At 28.7% G+C, this 21,233-nt stretch overlaps 2 protein-coding genes and 1 long non-coding RNA gene across 6 annotated transcripts; 2 read left to right on the top strand and 1 right to left on the bottom strand.

Annotated features, from left to right (window-relative positions):
- Nucleotides 1–2,566: 2,566 nt before the first annotated feature.
- On the bottom strand, nt 2,567–8,242 carry LOC104647943 (uncharacterized). 4 transcript variants are annotated; one of them, XR_003247187.2, is made up of 4 exons: nt 8,077–8,242; nt 6,770–7,117; nt 4,687–4,737; nt 2,567–3,288 (listed from the first exon to the last, which is right to left on the bottom strand). It is a non-coding gene; the product is annotated as an uncharacterized lncRNA (long non-coding RNA). The 4 variants fall into 4 exon arrangements; XR_741944.4 differs by having other exon boundaries at nt 6,770–6,937; nt 8,077–8,237; XR_741942.4 differs by having other exon boundaries at nt 6,770–6,941; nt 8,077–8,235.
- LOC101255499 (transcription factor RF2b-like) lies at nt 2,740–6,505 on the top strand. Its single transcript, XM_004240817.5, has 4 exons — nt 2,740–3,170; nt 5,300–5,432; nt 5,514–5,598; nt 5,863–6,505. The coding sequence occupies exons 1-4, from the start codon at nt 2,740–2,742 to the stop codon at nt 6,234–6,236; spliced, it is 1,023 nt and encodes a 340-aa protein (XP_004240865.1). The 3' UTR covers nt 6,237–6,505.
- Nucleotides 8,243–18,642: 10,400 nt separating the features above from the next.
- Nucleotides 18,643–20,352, top strand: EXP2 (expansin). Its single transcript, NM_001247236.2, has 3 exons — nt 18,643–18,825; nt 19,310–19,622; nt 19,712–20,352. Exons 1-3 carry the CDS (start codon nt 18,699–18,701, stop codon nt 20,013–20,015), a joined length of 744 nt encoding a protein of 247 aa, NP_001234165.1. The 5' UTR covers nt 18,643–18,698; the 3' UTR covers nt 20,016–20,352.
- Nucleotides 20,353–21,233: the final 881 nt, after the last annotated feature.

Consider the following 21,233-nt stretch of genomic DNA (forward strand, 5'->3'; position numbering starts at 1 on the left):
ACCTATTAGTTGAATCCGATGAGAAAAAAATCAAATGACTGAAATTTTGGCTAAACTCTTCCATAATATTCAAATGACTTTATTTACCTAAGAGTGTTGGTAGATTGGAAGATTGAAAGTAATATGAAAGATAAGAGTCCAATTTATAGCATTAAAAGTATATTAGTGCTATTTACATGTGAACACTTTGTTCAACTATTTACAACAAAAACAAATTTTTTACTATTCTCATGTGATCATCTTTAACTATATATATATATATATATATATATATATATATATATATATATATATATATCATTTTGTTTTTAAAAAAAATCAATAATTTTGCTGCCTTTAATTTTTTATTTAAAAAAATTAATTATTTGAATTCAAATATTATTTAAATTTAAATTCAATATAATATCTTTTTTTAGAAAGAAAATATATTTATTACTTTACTTATTTTTAATTTTTTTTAAATAATGTATATTTTCTTATAAGTTATATATTTAAATTTTAAAAAATATTATAATTTTTTTTACATAAAATCGTTGTTTTAACATTTTTAAAATTTTTTTTTTTAAAAAAATAGCTTCTTGCAGCGATTTAGTAAAAAAAATTCTATAAAATAAATCGCTGCCGTGCAGCGATTTATATTATAAAAAAATTATTTTTATAAATCGCTGCACTGGCAGCGATATACCTTATTTTTAAAAAAATATATATAATTAAAAAATAATATGAAATTGCTGCCAAGGCAGCGATTTGTAAGAAGCAAAATTTTGAAATCGCTGCCTAAGCAGCATTTCAATTTTTTATTAAAAAAATAATTTTTGCAAAATCACTGCCTCAGCAGCGATTTTACTTTTTCAGGTGAGGTAAGTTGTTGCGCCTGCAGTGATTTTACCGTTTTGGTTAATATAAAATTTTATATACCGTTTTGAAATTTTTGTTAATATTTTGTACCCTTGAGTTTCGGACTATTAGAAATCTAATGCTATGGATAAAAAACTAAAATGTTATTTTTATACTAGTAATAACAACTTTTAAATACGTTATTTATTAAATTCAAATAGCAATTTTGGTCATTAAGTTATTGTTATATTGCCGTTTTGATTTTTTTTTATATGACTTCGTACATTAACCTTTAATCAATTAAAATATGTAATTTTAATCTCTACAGTTGATGAATATTAAAAAGTTTTGATTAAGAACACAGTATTTAACATACTCTACACAAGCAAAGAGTTAGAGACAAACAAATGCAAGATGATTTTGTGAATTGTTAAATAGATTTTTTGTAAAAATCGATTCTTTTAACCTTTTAAGGTGAAGTATGAGCCAATATTCAATGCACAATCAACCGTAAAGAAAATGACACCTTGAAATATAGTCATGTATTATCACAATAAAGGTGCAAGATATACTAAAAGCAAAAAATAGGTAAAAGGAAGTACATTAAGATCTCATCAATCTCAAAGACAATTCTAGCAATAGATTCGCTCCTAAAAAAAAAAGATAAACAAATGTGTGTTTGAACAAATAAAAAGAATAACCGAGAAAATATATATATATATATAATATATATATATATATATATATATATATATATATATATATATATATATGTTACTTTAGATAATAATTCTCAAATCTATCAACTTTATTATGGTCTATATATATATATATATGTATGTTACTTTAGATAATAATCCTCAAATCTATCAACTTTATTATGGTCTAAAAACATATTTTAATTAATTAAAGATAAAACATACTATAACATATAAATACGACAACTAAAATCACAATAAAACAAGGAAATTTTGGATGAGTACTTTTTACTATTTCCGTCTACTTTTATTTGTCATATTATATTTTTTAAAAGTTAATTTGACTAATTTTCAAAATTAAATTAGATTTCATTATTTCGATATTTAAACAAAAATTTAGATATTTAAAAACTATAAAAAAAATTATATATTGCAATTTCTTGCGTACCAATATAATGAAAAAATATATCATAAAATGTTAGTTAAAATTCTTATAGTTTGATTGAAAAAGGAAAACCTTGACATTTTAAAGTGGGCGGAGGGAGTAGTAAATAATTATTAATTTAGTGATACTTTTCATTTATCACTATTTATAGCAATAACATGTATTAAAAGTGAATTATATATGCAATATATTTATACTATAATTGTTTTTTTAAAAGATATGTTATGCTTGTTTGATTAGAAATTAACACATTATATAATAAATCTATTAAAATGTGTGACATTTATTATCTATCAATAAAAATTGTCTTATTATATATGCTGTATAAATTTTTCTCTATAATAGGTATTAGAATTGTTTATAAATATATTAAAAATAATTTAAATAAATAAAAAATATTTTATTGATATAAATAGTGACTTTTTTTAAAAAATATAGTGTATTATTTATATAAGTTCCCAAAAAACACAATGACGCAACCAAGTTACTATTTTATCATTATTTTCTCTTATCCTTTTGGTGGACCAAATGGGACGAAGCCCATGCAGAGGCAGTCCGATGAAATCATTACGCTCTCCATACATAAAGTGGACCCCACAATCTTTTTTCTTTTTTTTTCACAAATCAAGTTAAAGCTTTTTTAACAGTTAAAAAAAAAGTCAAAACAAACCGCTTCAAACTGTTTATTCTTACTTAACAGTATCAATCTTCTTCTCCATCAACTTCATTTTTTCTGAGCTTTTTTCTTTTTACTTGAAAATGCAAGATCCGTCAAATCCAAATTCCATTAAGTTGCCGACGACAACGTTTTCAGCTGCATTCCGTCCATCTCACCACCGACGAGCTCACTCGGAGGTCAATTTCCGGTTGCCGGAGGATCTAGATCTGGTATCCGACCCATTCGATGCTCCGGCAGGAAGTTTCGAGGAGATCGGGTCGGAGGATGATTTTTTCTCTACTTATATGGATATTGAGAAGCTCGCCAGTGGATCTAATCTCACTGATATCGATGCTGCTGCTGCTCGAGTGGGAGTCGAGAGTAGTGATGGAGAGAAGAAGCCACGTCATAGGCATAGTAATTCTGTTGATAGTTCAAGTTTGTTGATGACGGAGAGTATTGAAGCTAAGAAAGCTATGGCTCCTGATAAATTAGCTGAACTGTGGACTATTGATCCAAAACGTGCCAAAAGGTAACTGTTACTAGTTGTGATGATTATCAATTTTCCCTTCTAAGTGATCGTTGATTCGCCTCGCTGCAATTCTGTTCTTCTCTGTTTACTTATGCTCCCCTGTTTTCTTTTCATGGATCTGAATTTTCAGATAAAGTCATTTTCTATTGAACAACATTGTAAAACTAATCAAGTTGTTTTGCTCTCTAATTCACTGCTTTGATGAAGAGCACAGTAAAATGAGGAATGTCATGTTTTTGTTTTACTCATTTTTGGTACTCTCTCCATTTTTTTTTAGTTGTCGACTTTTGAATTGACACATCTATAATGATATAGGGAATTGATCAATTTATCCATATTAATTATGAAGTAGATGAAAAATTCTACATTTTATAAAGTAATTAGTCATTTAATTAAAAAAATTAGAAACAACACTAAAAAGAAAAGTAAACAAATAAACAGGGAGGGAGAGAGTATTGAATAATATACCACACTCAAACTCAATAGGAAAGCTACTAAACCGATAACACATAGCGTAGGTAGAAATTTCTTTGAAGCAAGTACAATACAATTATACAAATGCTAAAGCACACAGTAGAAAGAAGGCAGTGAAGCACAGAGCACAGGCATGAGGTCTCGGATTCAATTTTCGTTTGAGATAAAAATGTTAGGTTATTTCTTCTCATGACGTATTTAGAAGGGGTGTTGTGGGTTCACGTAAATTCATGCTCCCTTCTTGAAATTATATAGTAGTATTATATTTTTAAGAAATTATTTAATTATAGATGTTTGAACTCACGATAAAAGCATCATATATATGATGATGATTGAGTGCACTTTTCTACGTGAGTTATAGCAATTTAAATTTTATATTTATCTTGTCTTTTTGAATAACACATCTCCAAGTGGTTATTAATCACGATCACACTTTTGAAGTTTTAATAATTTTTCTTTTGTCTTTTTTTATTTAATCTTTCAAATTTTTGGGAAAAGGTCTGAAAAATACTTCAACTTTGGCCGAAATTATTGTTATGATATCAAACTTTATGGACGAACTTTTACCCATCTAAACTATTAATAGTGTATTTAAAAGTATATATGTACTCACGCGGACATGTTACCATTTATAATTATGCAATATTTATGATGTCCACGTGGACACATATATACTTTTAAAATGCACTATGAAATAGTGCGGGGTAAAAGATTCTTTTCAAAGTTTGGTATTGTTACATCAATTTCGGTCAAAGTATTAAACCTTTTTCCCCAAAATTTTCAAGTATGTTACATCAAAAAGTTCTAAAAAATTAGCATGGTAAAATTTTATATAATTAAATTAAATATGTAGTTCAAAATTTAATATTAGTAGTATTATATATTTTTGACCTATAATTTTTAAAATTTAATAGTTAATATTAAGAACCTAAAAGTCAAACTGATGCACTTTTTTTTGTAATCGTGCACCCATTTTACTGAAATTCTAAATACGCCTCTGAATTATCTTCTCATATGTTCTAGCCTTAATGGGAAGAGTTACCTGAAACCTGCTGCTAGCGAAAGCTGTTGTTGGTAAGAAGTGGTAGATATCCTGTAAAATTAATCAAAATATGTGTAAGTTGACTCAAATACCATAGTTATCTAAAGAAAGGGCGACAAAACTCTAGATTAGTCCAACAAAAGCTTTTAATCTAAAGCTCCGACATGTGCGAAAAGTTAGGCTCAAACACCATAAAATTGGTCATAAGACTTGCATGATATAATAATTTTATGCTTTTCACTAGTAAAACTGGATAGATGTTAAGTTGAAAAGCGGATATCTATGTGGAACTGGTATATAGTATCTACTGATGAAATATATGCTTTAAAACTATCCGAAAAACAACGCTATGGAATTTAGAGTTGTTACTGCAAGTACTTTTATGCATCTTGTCTAAGAAGCACGAGTACTCTAAAGAAGAATTCATGCAAACTCCGAAGGCAAAATCTGAGTAAAAGTGCTACGTAGAGATATATATACCATATCAGTTAATGATCAACTCACACAAACATTTTTTGCTATAGAAGTTTGTTGAAGTCTACGTGTATTGATAAGGGAAGAAATTCTTAAGTTCAGATCTGCTATGTGTCTGACTTTTGAGAATTTTGGGCAGGATTTTGGCGAATCGACAGTCTGCTGCTCGTTCTAAAGAGAGAAAGACTCGTTATATATCTGAACTTGAGAGAAAAGTTCAGACCCTTCAAGCAGAAGCGACCACTCTTTCTACACAACTGACCCTTTTCCAGGTACTTGTTCCTTTTTACAACTTACATTCTAAAATCTCTAGTACAACTTTGGTTATTTTTTTGTTCTGTAAACTTCGGCAGAGGGATACAACTGGGCTAACTAATGAGAATACAGAGCTTAAGCTCCGGTTACAAGCAATGGAACAACAAGCTCAATTACGTGATGGTATGCTTCCCATCTATTGCTTTCTGCTGCATTGTTGCAATATTGTCTTTGATTTATATAGTCATTTTCCCCTTCCATCTCAAAATTGTCAGCTACTTAATTATAAACTCCTTGCCCGGAAGATACTGAACAAATAAAATCTAATGTTACGTTAAAATGACTTAATTACCTTATCCCTCTACACTCAGATAATAAAAGTTTCATCTGTTATAGAAAAACTACTGATGTTTTGCAAATCTTTCTCGTTCTGTTCCAAATCAACAGCTCTGAACGAAGCACTGAAACAGGAAGTTGAAAGACTTAAAATAGCTACAGGGCAGATATCAGCTTCCTCAGATGCATACAGTTCAGGAATGCAGCAAATTCAATATAACCGTCCAGCATTCTTTCCTCATCAGACGCAGCCAGGGCCAAGCGAATCACACAACATACAGATGTCGCAGTTTCACCACCTCCAGGACAGCATGTCTAATCCGCGTCACCCTCTACTTTCAGGCAATGTACAGGCTCTGGCAGACGCAATGCAACAAGATCCCGTCGGTCGTTTTCAGGGTCTTGATATTAGTAGCAGGGGCTCTCATCTCGTAAAGAGTGAAGCACCCTCCATTTCTGCCAGTGAAAGCAGCACTACATTCTAATTGAGTTGTCAATTCGTGCATTACACTCCCAACCATATTTATTAAACTGTCCATAGACTGACACGTGTTAATAAACCGTAGGAACTTCATTATTCTTAATTTTTTTCTGATTAGTTATTTGTCCCATTAGACTCGAGTTTAGGCTTAACAGGTTATGATATTTCTGTTTCTGTTCAGTTTCCTTTCTGAATCTGAAGCAAAACCTTATGATTTATTCATGTAATGCTTATAGGAAGGTTGTCCACTGTCACCACTACTTGGTGTTGCGACGTGTTTGTGTTGTTGCATTTTTTAGTGTTTGAACGTACCACTTCACTCTAGTTTTGAATAACTAATGTGTGGCTCCATAAGTAGTACTGATAAATTAATCCATTGCAGTAGAACATGTTTTTCACTTCATTTCATTGGCAGGACTTAATAGAAAATAGCATACATAGCGGAACCATTCCAGAATCATACATCTTGCATGAATATAAACAACAACCACAAATAGTCATCACATACAAAGATGCTGAAAATTAACTCAGAATTACCTCTTGAAGCAAGTGCAGATATCTTGAAGTAAATCCAACTCCAGCTCTATAGTCTTCTACAGTGATCCCAATCAACAATTGAACTCCCTCAATACTTGGGTGGGCAAGTATTGTATATAGAATCCTCAATCAAATCTTGGTTAGAAGACTCCCTATTTATAGAGATGTCTTCCTAGTCCAAAGAGGAGAAGAAAAGTCAATTCTTATTCTTCAAGAAAACTTCGAAACACACGTTTTTCCTTCAAAGAAAAAAGAACGCTACTTTTCCATCTTCTACTAGAAAATAGGATTCTGAGTTCTAGTTAAATTGGGCACCGGAGGGACCACAGAATTTATTACTGAGGCTTCCTATTATGGAAATAATTTTAAATAATTAATTTGAATTATTCTTATCATAATAAATTACAAATCACTCCACTAAAAATTCATAATTGAACTCCTCTATTTATTTCGAAATTCACCACTAAACACTTATTTGATTCCCCATGTTAAGATTACCGATACTAATCAATAAATTAAATTACTGACGAATTTAATTCAATGATTAACTTCTTTTAAAGCAATACTTAACTTATTTCATGTGCCAGATTCATAAATCTACCGGTCGGGTTTGCACATGAAAACTTACAAGCTTCTCATAAAAGGTGTATTATCAATCTCTATACTGAGACATATTCCATCAACTAACTAATTATTTCACCAATATATATTATTATCATCCAATCTACGAGGCATATTGACCCATCTCAGAATCTCACCTTTTAATAAACCAAAATGATAATTAATATATACAGATCATAATCGTTATATCAAGATTAAGAATGTAAGTACATTTAATAGTTTAGAGAATATGTTTTTATCAGTCAGTTTAAAACAACTATCTCTGTTTGGTCTCGTTCAATACATTCCAAATGCACTAGCACGAGAAGTTAGAACTATGTCATTCTCATAATCAAGATAAATTACATTTAATCTCGTGCTACAATCTTTCTGATGATTTTGTCCAAATTTCCATCTATGATTGTGAACTATAAATTTTAACTTATAAGAACTGATGATTTAATCTTCTGTGTATAAGCTTAAACTCTATACATCAAATCATTTACTATATAAGTTAAGGACACATATATGACAATTGATCTATTTAATGTAACACTTTATTGAATTGAATAAATAAATAAACAATTATTTAATATTAATACTATATCAAAACGCATGGTTAATAATATATCCTAACAGGACTAACAATAACATACTTAATGTAATCCCATAAGTAAAGTTTGGGAAGGGTAGAGTGTAACACTGACCTTACCCCTACCTCATGAAAGTAGAAACGCTATTTCTGAAAGTTCCATTTGTTGGATTTGATCATATGCATAAATGCTGGCTCTTCAGGTCCATTGTTTATCAGCTAGGTAAACTATTTTGTTTGAGCGCCTAAATGTTGAGTTTGGTCGTAACTGACAAGCCACTTGATTCTCTGTCTAATAAGTAGTACTCCCTCCATTTTAAAAAAAAATTATCTTTTTTTTTATTTAGTCTATTTCAAAAAGAAAAAGGGATAATGCACAAGTACCCCTTAACCTATGCTCGAAATCTCAGAGACACATTTATATTATATTAAGGTTCTATTAACCCCTGAACTTATTTTTTAAATAATTTTCTGCCCCTTTTCGGCCTACGTGACACTATCTTGTGGGCCCAATAATGATTGACTTTTTTTTCAAACTAGTGTCACGTAGGCTGAAAAAGGGTAGAAAACTACTTATAAAATAAGTTCAGGGGGTTAGTAGGACCTTAGTATAGTATAAGTGTGTCTCTGGGATTTTAGGTATAGATTGATGGGGTACTTGGGCATTATCCCAAAAAAAATGATCCTTTCTTTTTTTAATAACATTTTAATTTCAGTTTTTCACCTGGCATGTTTAAGGCTACAAGATCAAAGAGCAATTTTGTACATTTGACCTAACTTTAATTTACTACCATAAGATTTAAAAGTCTTCTTTATACTTTTAAACTCCGTGCTAAGTCAAATTAGATCATTTTTTATGAAACTGAGAAAATATTTTGTATATAACAACATTTCATTACGCCACTAAAAGAAAGCCAAAAAGTTATCCCGCTCTTTTATATTAACTATAAGTACTTTTGTTTGTACTTAAACAACCCTAAAATTTGTGAATAATGGAGGGTCTACTAAAAAAATCCGTTTTCTACTTTTTGGGGGTATGAAACGGAAGGCTTTGGATAAAAGAAAGAAAAAAGAACTTGGTGAGAACTACACTTCAAATATGATAGATAGAAAAACCAATTTGCTTATAGCTTTTCATTTTCTTGTAAGTTGTGAATTGTGATTAAGGGGTATGTCATGGATGACTGACAAATATCTACCATATTCCATGATTAATCAAAAATAATTACCACAAACCTAACATTCTCTTTTTCCTAAAAAAATAAATAATACTCTCTTTGTTCCTTTTTAATTGTCATGATAAGATTTGATATAACATTTAAAGAAAAATTACAAAGGAGTGTTGTTTGATCAATGAATTCTCTCTCGATTATTTAAATTGACAACTACTCCCTCCATCTCTATTAGTTGTTATCATTTTAGATTTCAGTTTCTTTAAAAAATTATGTAAGTTTACCATTAAACTCTTATTAAGTGTTCAAAGCAAATTTTCAATAAATGAACGTGAATTAATTACTCTGATTGACTAATTTGACCAATAAACACAAAAAAAATTTAGTATTTCTATGTTAGACAAATGTATATTTCAAGGATAATAACTTTTAATGGGTAAGATAGGAAAAATAGCGTTATTTATGTATTGATTTATGAAATAACGAATATTTAGGATCATTTATTTTAGTAAGGAAGACATATAAATAGAAATGGAGAAAATATTTTGAAATCAAATATATTTAGTATACATGACAACTAAAAAGGAAAGGAGAGAGTAATAAATAAAAGAAAATTTTCCTACTTTCTTATGATTATTGAACTAGGAAAGATAACTAGAGGTGCAAAAGTGAAAGTGTAACAATTAGCATCTATGCGGTCTGATGAATAAAAATTCTTTTTAATTTTATTAAAAAATTCAGATTCAAACAGTAGGAATAATAAATCTTTAATTTATATATCACGGCGTTATCTGATTCGACTTGATTATAAAATTAAATATAAAGCGTAATAATTGATTATATTGGATAAGGAGCTAGACTTAATATCTCTATTTTGTACAATAATAAATTATGTGCCTATTATAAAAGTAAACGATTTGTTATGTTGAGTCACATATAAAGTCCCGATTAGCATTTAACTCTGAAAGGAACCACACGTTTCACTCAATATTTATTTCAAACAATATAAGGTTCAAATTCATTATCCCTCTCATAAAAATGACTATGAAAATACGCTAGTAATTAGCTAACACACAGAATGGGACCAAAAATACCCTAGGAAATAAGAAGACCACATAATTGCACATGGCAAACGTAGAGAAAAGACACTTGTGATATAGAAAATCAAATGTGGGGCACTTCTGTGGATGCTCTAAGTGACCATGTCATTAAATAACATCCACTATTTGTAAAATTATGTCTTGTATCTTGAATCTCTATTGGACACATTTTCTTGTATAGTAGGAGGCAAGGCCCTCTTGGAGAAAGGTACATTGTGTTAGGGTCCAGTTCCCATGTTATTGAATTTCAATTGGGAGATATATGGCTCACAATTAGTTAGTAGAAAGTAGAAACAAAGGGACAATTCTCACTTGGTATTGGATCCTAACCTAATGACATTTGGATGAAATTACACATGACCTTTTTGTGTTTTTTCATTATTCCAAACCTAAAGTTTTAATCATTTGGTTTTCCCAGTGGGTGATATTTCATTAGTCTTAATCTCCACGTATTATTTCCTTTTTCAGCCAGCAAGATAGTCGCATTGTAATTATTTCATCATTAGAAGTACTTTATTTGAATATAATAGTATAGCAATAATTGAAGATAAAATTGACATGAGACGTCAATTCTGTATTAATATCATTTTATTGCCATTTTTTTCTGAAAAATAGAAAATAACTTCAGTTCATATTACTTTTGATATCACTGTCCATGATCTAAGACATAATGAATTTAGAATAATGTAATCTTATCGTGTGTATATATATATATATATATATGTTTTAGTTTTACTTGACATCAACTTATCTCTAGTTTAAGTTTATAAGTCATTTTGAAAATGTGTCTCCAACTAAACTATGGGTAGGTTTGGTACGAAAGAAAACGTTATCCATGGAAAATGTTTTTCTAAAAAATATTTTTCTCAAAAACAAGTAAATTTTGCACTTATTTCTCATGTTTGATTGCTGATTAGAAAGTATTTTTCGGAAATGGTTTTTATTTTTTGATTTATGAATGGAAAAATGTTTTTAAGAAAAACATCTTTTATTTTTACTAGAGTAGAAAATAAATTATGAAATTTAAAATATTTTTTTAAAAACAAAATTATTTTTTTGGAGGTGAGGGGCAGGGGGAAGGGGTAGGAGTTGAAAAAATAAAAAATTGAACTTGATAATATTTTTTAAAAAAAAATAAAATTGGGGGGTTGGTAGGGGGTGGGTAGGGGGCTGGCGGGAGGGGGTAGGAGTTTAAAATTAAAGTAGAAAATATTTTTAAAAACAAAATTAATCTTTTCGGAAGGGGGAGGGGGCTGGCCAGTGGTGGGTGGGTGGTTAGGGATCAGGTCAAAAAATAAAATTTTGAAATTGAAAATATTATTTTAAAATTGATGTTTTTTCCAAAAAAAAAATGTAATTTAAAATTAGAGGAGAGTTTTGAAAAATATTTTCCTTAATTTTTTAAGGGAAGTTATTTTCCTTAATTTTGAGAAAAATGAATTGATTTAAAAATATTTTTTCAAAACTTTTGTGCCTACCAAACATGAAAAAATTGAAAAAAAAATTCTGAAAAATATTTTCTTTTCATACCAAACACACTCTATAACTACACTGAGTTAAGGCAAAATATTATTAAATTTTATGGAAATTGTAAATCCCAAAATGCAACTTTTATATATTCTCAACGTGAAAGGGACAAAATAATATCTTAGGGCAAGAAAAAAAATTTTGTATAGTAATTATTGGACGTCTCCAACTCCAAAGTCTCATTTTTTCTTTTGAAAAAACTCTCTTTAAACAATTAATTTAACAATCGGGGCGGCATCTATAGTAAGCTATTTTAACTATTCATGTTTAAAATATTCACAAGTCTATTCATATATATTTATTTAAATTTGGATTTCACAAAAATCATGCTTAATATATAATAATGATAATAATGTATTTTTTTTCCTCACCATAAGATATGATAATGACGTACGGATATAGTAGGGGCCGTAATGTCCGCTTCTTGCATGTTACCCTAACATGGTAGGCCCTAAACTTTTTTACATTATAATTAACCTATTGCATTTCAATTTATTTATTTTATTTTATTTGACTCAATTTTAAAAAGTAAACGAACTAAATAAATTTTTTATTTTGTTTCAATTTATCATCTATACCTTGAATTTTGTAAAAAGGTTTACTGTCATTTTTATCGAAATTATTGTTACGATATTAAATTTTTTATAGAGGATCTTTTATTTATGCCCTATTTAATAATATATTTAAAGTATATATATGTATTTATGTGAATACATTATTATTTATAATTATGCAATATTTATAATGTTTATATGGGCATATAATAATTTTAAAATATACTACTCCTGTTAAATAGTACAAGGATAAAATATCATTTGTAAAGATTGGTATCATTTCTACAATTTTGATCAAAATTTAAATATAGTTCAAACTTTTTTCTCATTATCAATTTAATACATGTGTTGAAACCCTTTGTATTATTAATACATGAAAATTCATAGGATTAGTAACACATACCTCAATAACAATAGAATCTACAGACTAAAAAATGTACCAAACGTACACTAAAAAAATGTAACAAAACAACATATTAATATATACTTTTTTTGTCTACTTTTATTTGTTATGTTACACTTTTTCGAAAGTTAATTTGACTAATTTTCAAAGTTAAATTAGATTAAATTAATTTGATATTTTAAACAAAAAAAATTAGATATTCAAAAATTATACGAAAAGTACTAAATATTGCAATTTTTTGCACATCAGTATGATGAAATATATATTGTAAAATGTTAGTCAAAGTTTTATAGTTTAACTCTAAAAATGAAAAGTATGACAATTAATAATAGATTGGGGAGGAATACATAAAGTTAATTTAAGAATTATTTTTTTCTAATACACTCTATCATACTTAGGTTCGGATGGCCTTTCACTTGCCTAGGCTAGTAAACATCTCTTCTGGGTGCTAGCTGATTTGCTTTTCTTTTAGCAATATAAGGCAAAATCGAGTGCATTAATTTAAAGAATGTTTTTTCTTTCGACGTAAGCATTTCGGACCTTATTCCTTTCCGATTGCACTCAAAGTTGTCACGGAATGGGATTAGGACTCGCATCAATCAACTATAGTATAACCAATGGTGCCGATCACCCCTAAAATGGTTCAAAGTCCCTGACTGAGGTCGTTGCATTACGTAAAGCCTCCTAGCGAGGAAAACAAATTTATTCCAGAAATACCATAGTTGTAAGGTCATGAAGGTCTTCACTTGGTCCACCTCCTTTGTTGCAAGTATGAAAGGGTCTTTTCAATGTATTCATTCTCCGAGACTCTTTCATTAACTGCGACGATAAGACGTTTATGTACCTGATTTCCTTTATAATCACTTTTGAAAAATTGGTCAAATAGTTGTTCCTAAAAAAAATTAAAAATTGAACAGTCAAACACTATTTATCTCTCATCAAAAGTGCTTAATAATTTTCATAATAATTTGATTATAGAAGATTGACCAAACATTATATAATTAGTTTGAATAAAATATTAATGATTGATATAAGGAAAAAAAAATCACGATTACAATATCATTATTCGTTGTAGCACGTAAACTTATAATTACTTGGTTGATTTTGTCTTATTAAGCTAACAAATTTGCATGATTTGTGGACTAACCACGTGTACTTGTTTTTTATTTCTAAAAAATAATGATAAATATAACTTCTAGGACGGTTACCTATGAAGTCTAAATTGAGCTGCAATAGTTTGTTTGTTGGCGTTTTTAAATACATATGGACCTAGTCTTAGAATTGAAAAATGAATAGCCAACAACTTCCTTTTCATGTTCATGGCATAGCATCTGTTTAGTCAATTTTGATTCCTCATATAATAAGGTTTGCCACATTTTTCTTTTTGCCTTAATTTGTTTTAGGAAGTTAGAAAAGAGTAAAATAAAACTCATGAATTAATACCTTTAGGTAAGTGCATTAAGGATATTTTAAGCTTATCAATTAGAGGTCTAATTCAAAACTAAAAGTTTGTGAATTTTCTGATCATCAGATTATAAAGAAAAGCCTAGATGATCGTTAAGAGGAGTCAATCCATTAATCAAGAAATTAGTAGAACTTAACAATATTTTTTTCGACCATCAAATCGATAATATATACATTTAATTGATAAATTCTCAACTTGTAGTTATTATATATTTATTGAATTTCTCAATGTAAATATAAAATTTGTAAAAAATTACTTAGGGCTCATTATATATATTGGCCAACATAAAAAAGGCTAAAAAGACCTTACTTGATCTGGTCTAAAATTTCCCCATCCATGTGTATTTACATAATATCTCGGATGTTCTAATAATTTATATAGCATAAAGTATTCTATAGCATATACATTATTTCTCTGTTTCAAGTCATGTGGTATATTTATTTTTTTAATTCGTCTAAAACAAATGATATAGTTTTCAATTTAAAAATTAAATTAACTTTAAACTTTTCTTTAGTTTAGCATTTAATGAGATACTTTTATAAATATTTATGATCTTATTTCAATTTATGTATTTTAAAATTCTTTTGTTGTTAAAATCAATATCGTCCAATCAAGCATTATCACACACAAAGTAGAAGAGAGTGGGTAATAATTTGACATAATTTATGTTTATACAAGGTGAAAAGAAAAAAAAAACGAGTGTTTGTAATAATTTTTAATGCGATAAAAACAACTTATAATCACAAATAAAAGAAATACAATTATATTGATAAACATTATGGCTACAAATTTGTTTATTTCTTGGTTCTTTTCTTCTAAGATTTCTCTATGATTTGAAAACATTAGTAGTGTATTTTTCGAACTTAGATGATTTGAATTTGATGCCCATGAGAGAATTTGTGGATTTTTATTGAAGTATTTCATTATCAAGAAGTTTGATTTTCACGAAGAGTCTGACATATTTTATTTTTTAGAAATACTCAAGAATTTGATTAGAAAGACAATATATGATATCTTCCTAATCCCTTTATGAATATTCAAGAGTTGTGTTATATTTGAGAAATATAATATCCTTTATATAGTTATAAATTAAAATAATCTCTAAAAATCTTAATCGAAATCGAACAGATCTCCCGCCTATCGTGTTTATGTACGAGTTCAAACCTTTTCTTTATAGGAAGCGGATCTCAAAGCTTCGTTAATGCATGACCCAAGTGTCCACATGCAACATAAAAGCATGGCTCCAATATTTAGAAAAAATTCTATCTTTGATTTTCACCCATCCCCTTAAACACTTACAATTTGGTCTTTAAACAACCTTTGACCAAATGTGGGCACAATTACCCTTACATTTAATTCTTTTAGTACGGAAAGACGACTTTCTATCATTTGTTCACACTATAAAGCAAGAGTACATCCTTCATATTAAAACCAAGGAAAGAGCGAGATAGCAAGAAAATTATAATTATTTTAAAATAAATTAATTTTTTAATTTTAATCTTTTAATTAAAAGATTAAAAAAATTTAAAAGGTAAAAATATTTTAAAAAGTAAAATAACATAGATAACGCTAAAAAGATTTTTTTAAAAAAGTAAATTGTTGGTGTATGATACACTTTTTTATTCCAATAATACTTGTTACTATTCTCCATGTTTTAATTATTTATCCATTTTTAAATTGATATTTACTAAGGAAATAATTATTGATGAGTTTATAATTTTATTTTTATTAATTATAAAGTTGATAAATCAAAATTTTAAATTTTTCAAGAAGTTCTTAGTGTTTAATAGGTAAAGTAATAGTTAAACTATTCTTTCTTGATTAGTCAAAATGGACAAGTAATTAAGGATAACTAAAAAAAAAGTGGACAAATAATTAGAGACAACAAGTAAATTGTTGGTGGATGATATACTTTTTCTGTTTAGCAATATTTGTAATTATTGATTTTGCAATTTTTTAAGAAAATATAAATAAAATGATAATTTTATTATATCACTTTTTAAATATAATAAATATAATGTCTTGAAAAATATAATAAAAAAATGACTATAATTAATGATGATGGTAAATTAGGAACTATTCTTCAACAAAAATATTTAAAAACATGAAATATTTGGTTACTTCAGATTATTTTCAAACTATTCTAGTAGAGAATGTAAAATAGTTAAGAACTTTATTACTTAGTAGAGGTTTATTACTCCCTCAGTTTTTTTATTGACGTTGTGAGTTTATCATTTTACCCATATTAATTATAAAGTGGATGAAAAGATTTACATTTTTCAAAGTAATTAATCATTTAATTGAGAATATAATAGGTAAAATTTTTTTACTTTTCTTGATTTATCAAATTAGACAAATAATTAAAGACAATTATAAAAAAAAATAGTGGACAAATAATTAGGAACGGAGAATATCCTGTTACCACATTAATAAAATATATCAAGGGGGCTGTTCCCCGAGTTTATATTACCCATCCTTCCCTTTCAAAATTATATATAGTAATGGCATTTTTTTAAAAAAAAAATTTAAAGATGTGCACAATTCTAAGTACGGTTCTGGAGTTCAAATCCTATTTCTTTTTCAGTTTTTTTCTTTTTAAAATTAGGTAATACATCTCTAAGGGATTATTGATAATATTTTTGACGTTTTAGCTATTATTATTTTATTTTATATTTATAATTTATTTATTTGTTTTAATCTTTAAAAACTTTTAAGCTTTGTCACACTACAAAAATCCTATTTTCTAGCGCTATAAACTTTTTACATGATTAAATCAAATATGTACATTAAAACTAGATAGTAATACTGAATGATATAGCATATTGTCAATGACTACAACCGCTCTTGATATCATTTCGACGCAAGTGGTAAAAAAGAAAATATCATTTGAATAAATAAGAATTATTTTTAGATCTGTAATTTTAAATTTTTTAACAGTTATGGTAATTATAAGAACTCTAAGTCAAATGGGTCAAAGTTTAGTCTTAGATCTATACTCCCTCCGTCCCTTTTAACATGTTTAATTTTAATTTTTTATTTGTCTTTTTTTTTAATTTGTCATTTTTGATAAATTCAAAAAAGACAATATTTTCTAATTTATTATACTCTCAATTTATTTAAAAGTTAATGTTTTTGAAAAAAAGTAAATATCTTCAATAAGTAAATTGATTTTTGAAATTCTATCGGTTAATAAAGATAAGTGGTGAACTCTATGTCAAAAGTATTAATTTTTTAATAGGTGTGCCAAGTAAAATAATGAACGAGTAATTATGCGCAGAAGGAATATTTCCGTAATAGACCGACCTTCAAAATCTTGAATTTGTCTTTGTCTCGCGAGGATTAATAAAATAAAGCTTAGACTCCCCCCCCCCTCCCCACCTCCCTTCCCCCCTTACTTGTACCTTTACTTGTACTCTTCTCTTTGAGGGTTTTTTTTTTGTTTTTTTTATCAATAAAAATCAGCCCTAATTATCACGCCTAACATGTCAAATTTGTATCTTAGATCTATTTTTTTTAATTGTAATTATAATGCACTCATTCTTTCGAAACTCTGAACATGTTTGCCTCGTTAAAAATAAGACCTAAACCGACTTATTTATGCTTCTCTTTTTCAGATTCTTTTTGAGATTCCCTTTTTATATATTAAGTAAAATTAGCCTTAGCCAACCTTGAAAAAAAAATTGTTCTATGGTAGTAGAATGGTATAGTTACAATTAAAAAGTTTGTTGAGCAAGCTTCCAACTTCCTACGTTGTCACCTACCTGAGTGGCGCAACTTTTTAGGGGAAATAAGTGGTGAAAACAAATGAATGAATGAAAGGAAAGCGTAAAAATAGGGTTGAGAAATATTGCATGTGCTAAGTAGGGTCAATCAAATCTCAAGTGTAACAATTGCATGTGCGTTTTGGTAGTTGTTTTATTTTATGACTTAAAAAACTAATGGTTCTAATACTCTTTCTTTCTTTCTTTCTCTTGTGTATTTTCACACGATGTCTGTATTATAATTCTAATTAAATTCAAATCATGTGCGGTAGAGTCTATTTGAGGGTGACACTGCCAACAAGATCATATCGAGATCTTTAATTAAGAGCGAAACAATTTTACCAACTGCATTACAACTCATGTTGGTCTAGTACTCTTTCTTTTCTATTTTGGTTTCTTACTTGATGTTCGGAGTCTGAATTGAAGCCTCGACTAAATCTGAATGACGCACTTCAGGGCTCATGCAGGAGTGTGGCGTTCCCAACATAATTTTCTTCATACTCAAAATTTAAACCTGAGATTTATGGTTAATAATAAAGCAATCTCGCAATTGCACCAGAACTCATGTGTCTTTCTTTCAAAACGTGGACACTTTAAACTTGCCACTTTCTTCTATAATTAATTAGCATATCTTATGCCTAAAATTCAGCTTCTATTTTTTTTGTGTATAAATAGAACTTTGTCAATAACCCTTGGCTCATATCAATTCCCACTCCCACTCATCTCTTATCCTCTCCTTAGTTTTAATTTACTCAATGGCTTCACTTCCACTTGTTTTCTTCTTTTTAAGCTTTTGCTTCTATTCTACTTTTGCTGATTATGGAGGATGGCAAACTGCTCATGCCACTTTCTATGGAGGGGGTGATGCCTCTGGCACAATGGGTATATCCACTTGTACTTTCTTACTTTCCATCAAATCGACTCAAATATATAAGTGGTCTAAAGCAAAATCTAAATAGAGGCCTATATATTTTTGTAAAGTCTATTATAACCAATTATTTAATTTTTCTTGAAACATAGTATTCAACATTTGTCTAACTTATATTACTTCTTTTACAAAATAATACTTGATATTTTTAACATATATACATTTTTTTAAGAAAACGAGGCGCTCAAATTTGGGGGCTAAGACAATTGAGCGGCTCCTGCTTTCCATATAGTTTTTCACATTTAAATCAGGTTAACTATACATTAATTATTAATAAAATTAACTTATAAGTGTAAAGAATTTGTACATTACTAGTGGACTTTTTGACTTAGTTTTTAACTTATACCATGTCATATTTTCTAGTATGGACGCCGTTAGTGTATAAAACTTAAACTTGTTGTAGTATAATAACATATATGGTTGTCCAAACAACTGCAGGGGGTGCTTGTGGATATGGAAATTTGTATAGCCAAGGGTATGGAACTAACACTGCAGCACTAAGTACAGCACTATTCAACAATGGTTTAACTTGTGGTGCTTGTTATGAGCTCACTTGCAACAATGCAGCTCAATGGTGTCTCCAAGGGACTATTACTGTCACTGCAACTAATTTTTGTCCTCCGAACCCGTCTCTACCTAACAATAATGGTGGTTGGTGCAATCCTCCTCTCCAACATTTTGATTTAGCACAACCTGCTTTCTTGCAAATTGCTAAATACAAAGCCGGTATCGTCCCTGTATCTTTTCGAAGGTAAACATTAGTATTGACTTAATTATTATTTATAAAAAAAAGTAACGAGTTCAGTTGAACACGTAATAATATGTGAATTTTGTTTGCAGGGTGCCCTGTATGAGAAAAGGAGGAATAAGGTTTACAGTAAATGGACACTCATTTTTCAACTTGGTTTTAGTGACAAATGTTGGAGGTGCTGGTGATATTCAATCAGTTTCAATTAAAGGGTCTAATACTGGATGGCAAGCAATGTCAAGAAATTGGGGCCAAAATTGGCAAAGCAATTCTAATCTAAATGGTCAAAGTCTTTCATTTCAAGTCACCACAAGTGATGGAAGGACACTCATTAGCAACAATGCTGCACCAAATAATTGGCAATTTGGACAAACTTTTGAAGGGGCTCAATTTTAATTTATTTACTACAAAGCACAAATTGAGGGGTTTTCAACTTGTAATTTGTATATGGCATAAAAGGGGTGAGTAGGTTTGGGAGAAAACTCCTTATGGTGGGGGGTTTGGCTCTATTGCTGTGGTGGCTGGTTTGCACCCGCTTAGGCCTATTAGTAATTTTATTTTATTTTTACAATTTTAGAGATATTTGATTAGCGGCCATTTATGGATTTGAGGGTCACTTGAATATCACATAGATTTGTCTATTAGTAGTTCCTAATTCATTGTGTAAGCAGAATTAGGGCAACTTAATGTCATCATGTTATCCTTCTTTATAATTGCTTTGGTTCATTTTCTTCTTCTATATCTTTCTTTGGGTTTGCCTTTCTGATCGATGGCTCGACAGTGTTAAAAAAAAGATATGTCTTAAACCCCCAAATTTAAGAAGGGCTCATTTTTAATAGTAATAGGTTATAAGTTATTATTTTTTAATAAATATTGAATATTATTTGTAAAAAAAGTAAACTTTTCATGAAAATGAAGAAATCCTTAGAAGAAAATTGATATATTTGAAGTACTATATCTCATGAAAAATAATTTTAAATTAAGGATAGTTATATTATCAATTGAAAATTATAACAAATCAATTATATAAAAGTTCTAAACAATTCAAATTTAAGGCCCCATTTAATTTTTGTTTTAGGTCACTAATATGCTTGAGTCTCTCCTGACTTTTCTCATTTGACTAATTTGCTTCTATTGGCAAGGCAAGTGAACAAGATCAATATAACACTTACACTAATCCTTTCAAACCTATAAGTTGGTCAAACTAGTTTTTAAGTATTGTTTGATATACACTAAGAGATCGTACGGTACAAAGATCAATACTTCAGGGAGTAGTAATACATTTTTTGGTAATGCAGAGATTATTTTTATCAAGTGTTTGGTTCATTGTTTTTACCTAATTTTGTGTGTGGTTTAAAGTTTACAAAAAATAATTCTTTCCAATTATACGCTAAAGTTATTATGAGATTTTATATTTCATGTAATTGGGTCAAAATAGATAATTGACCGATAATATTATTTTTTATAACATTTTTAACTAGCTAGGAGAATAAAAATTTTATTGTCATGTTCACTATTTTCTCACTTAAATTATTTGAGAGTAAATAATTGTCATCTTAATAAATTAGAGTTAATATCTCAAAAAGTCACAGAACTACAATGATTTATAGAGAA

The sequence above is a fragment of the Solanum lycopersicum genome, chromosome 6, assembly GCF_036512215.1.
Source record: "Solanum lycopersicum chromosome 6, SLM_r2.1".
NCBI classification, from domain to species: Eukaryota; Viridiplantae; Streptophyta; class Magnoliopsida; order Solanales; family Solanaceae; genus Solanum; species Solanum lycopersicum.

Bases quoted from the DNA above. Each gene is read 5' to 3' on its own strand.
- EXP2 (NM_001247236.2), top strand. From the start codon at position 18,699: ATGGCTTCACTTCCACTTGTTTTCTTCTTTTTAAGCTTTTGCTTCTAT. The intron at 18,826-19,309 runs GTATATCCACTT...AAACAACTGCAG, and splicing joins TGATGCCTCTGGCACAATGG to GGGGTGCTTGTGGATATGGA. The intron at 19,623-19,711 runs GTAAACATTAGT...TTTTGTTTGCAG, and splicing joins GTCCCTGTATCTTTTCGAAG to GGTGCCCTGTATGAGAAAAG.
- LOC101255499 (XM_004240817.5), top strand. From the start codon at position 2,740: ATGCAAGATCCGTCAAATCCAAATTCCATTAAGTTGCCGACGACAACG. The intron at 3,171-5,299 runs GTAACTGTTACT...AATTTTGGGCAG, and splicing joins GATCCAAAACGTGCCAAAAG to GATTTTGGCGAATCGACAGT. The intron at 5,433-5,513 runs GTACTTGTTCCT...AAACTTCGGCAG, and splicing joins CACAACTGACCCTTTTCCAG to AGGGATACAACTGGGCTAAC.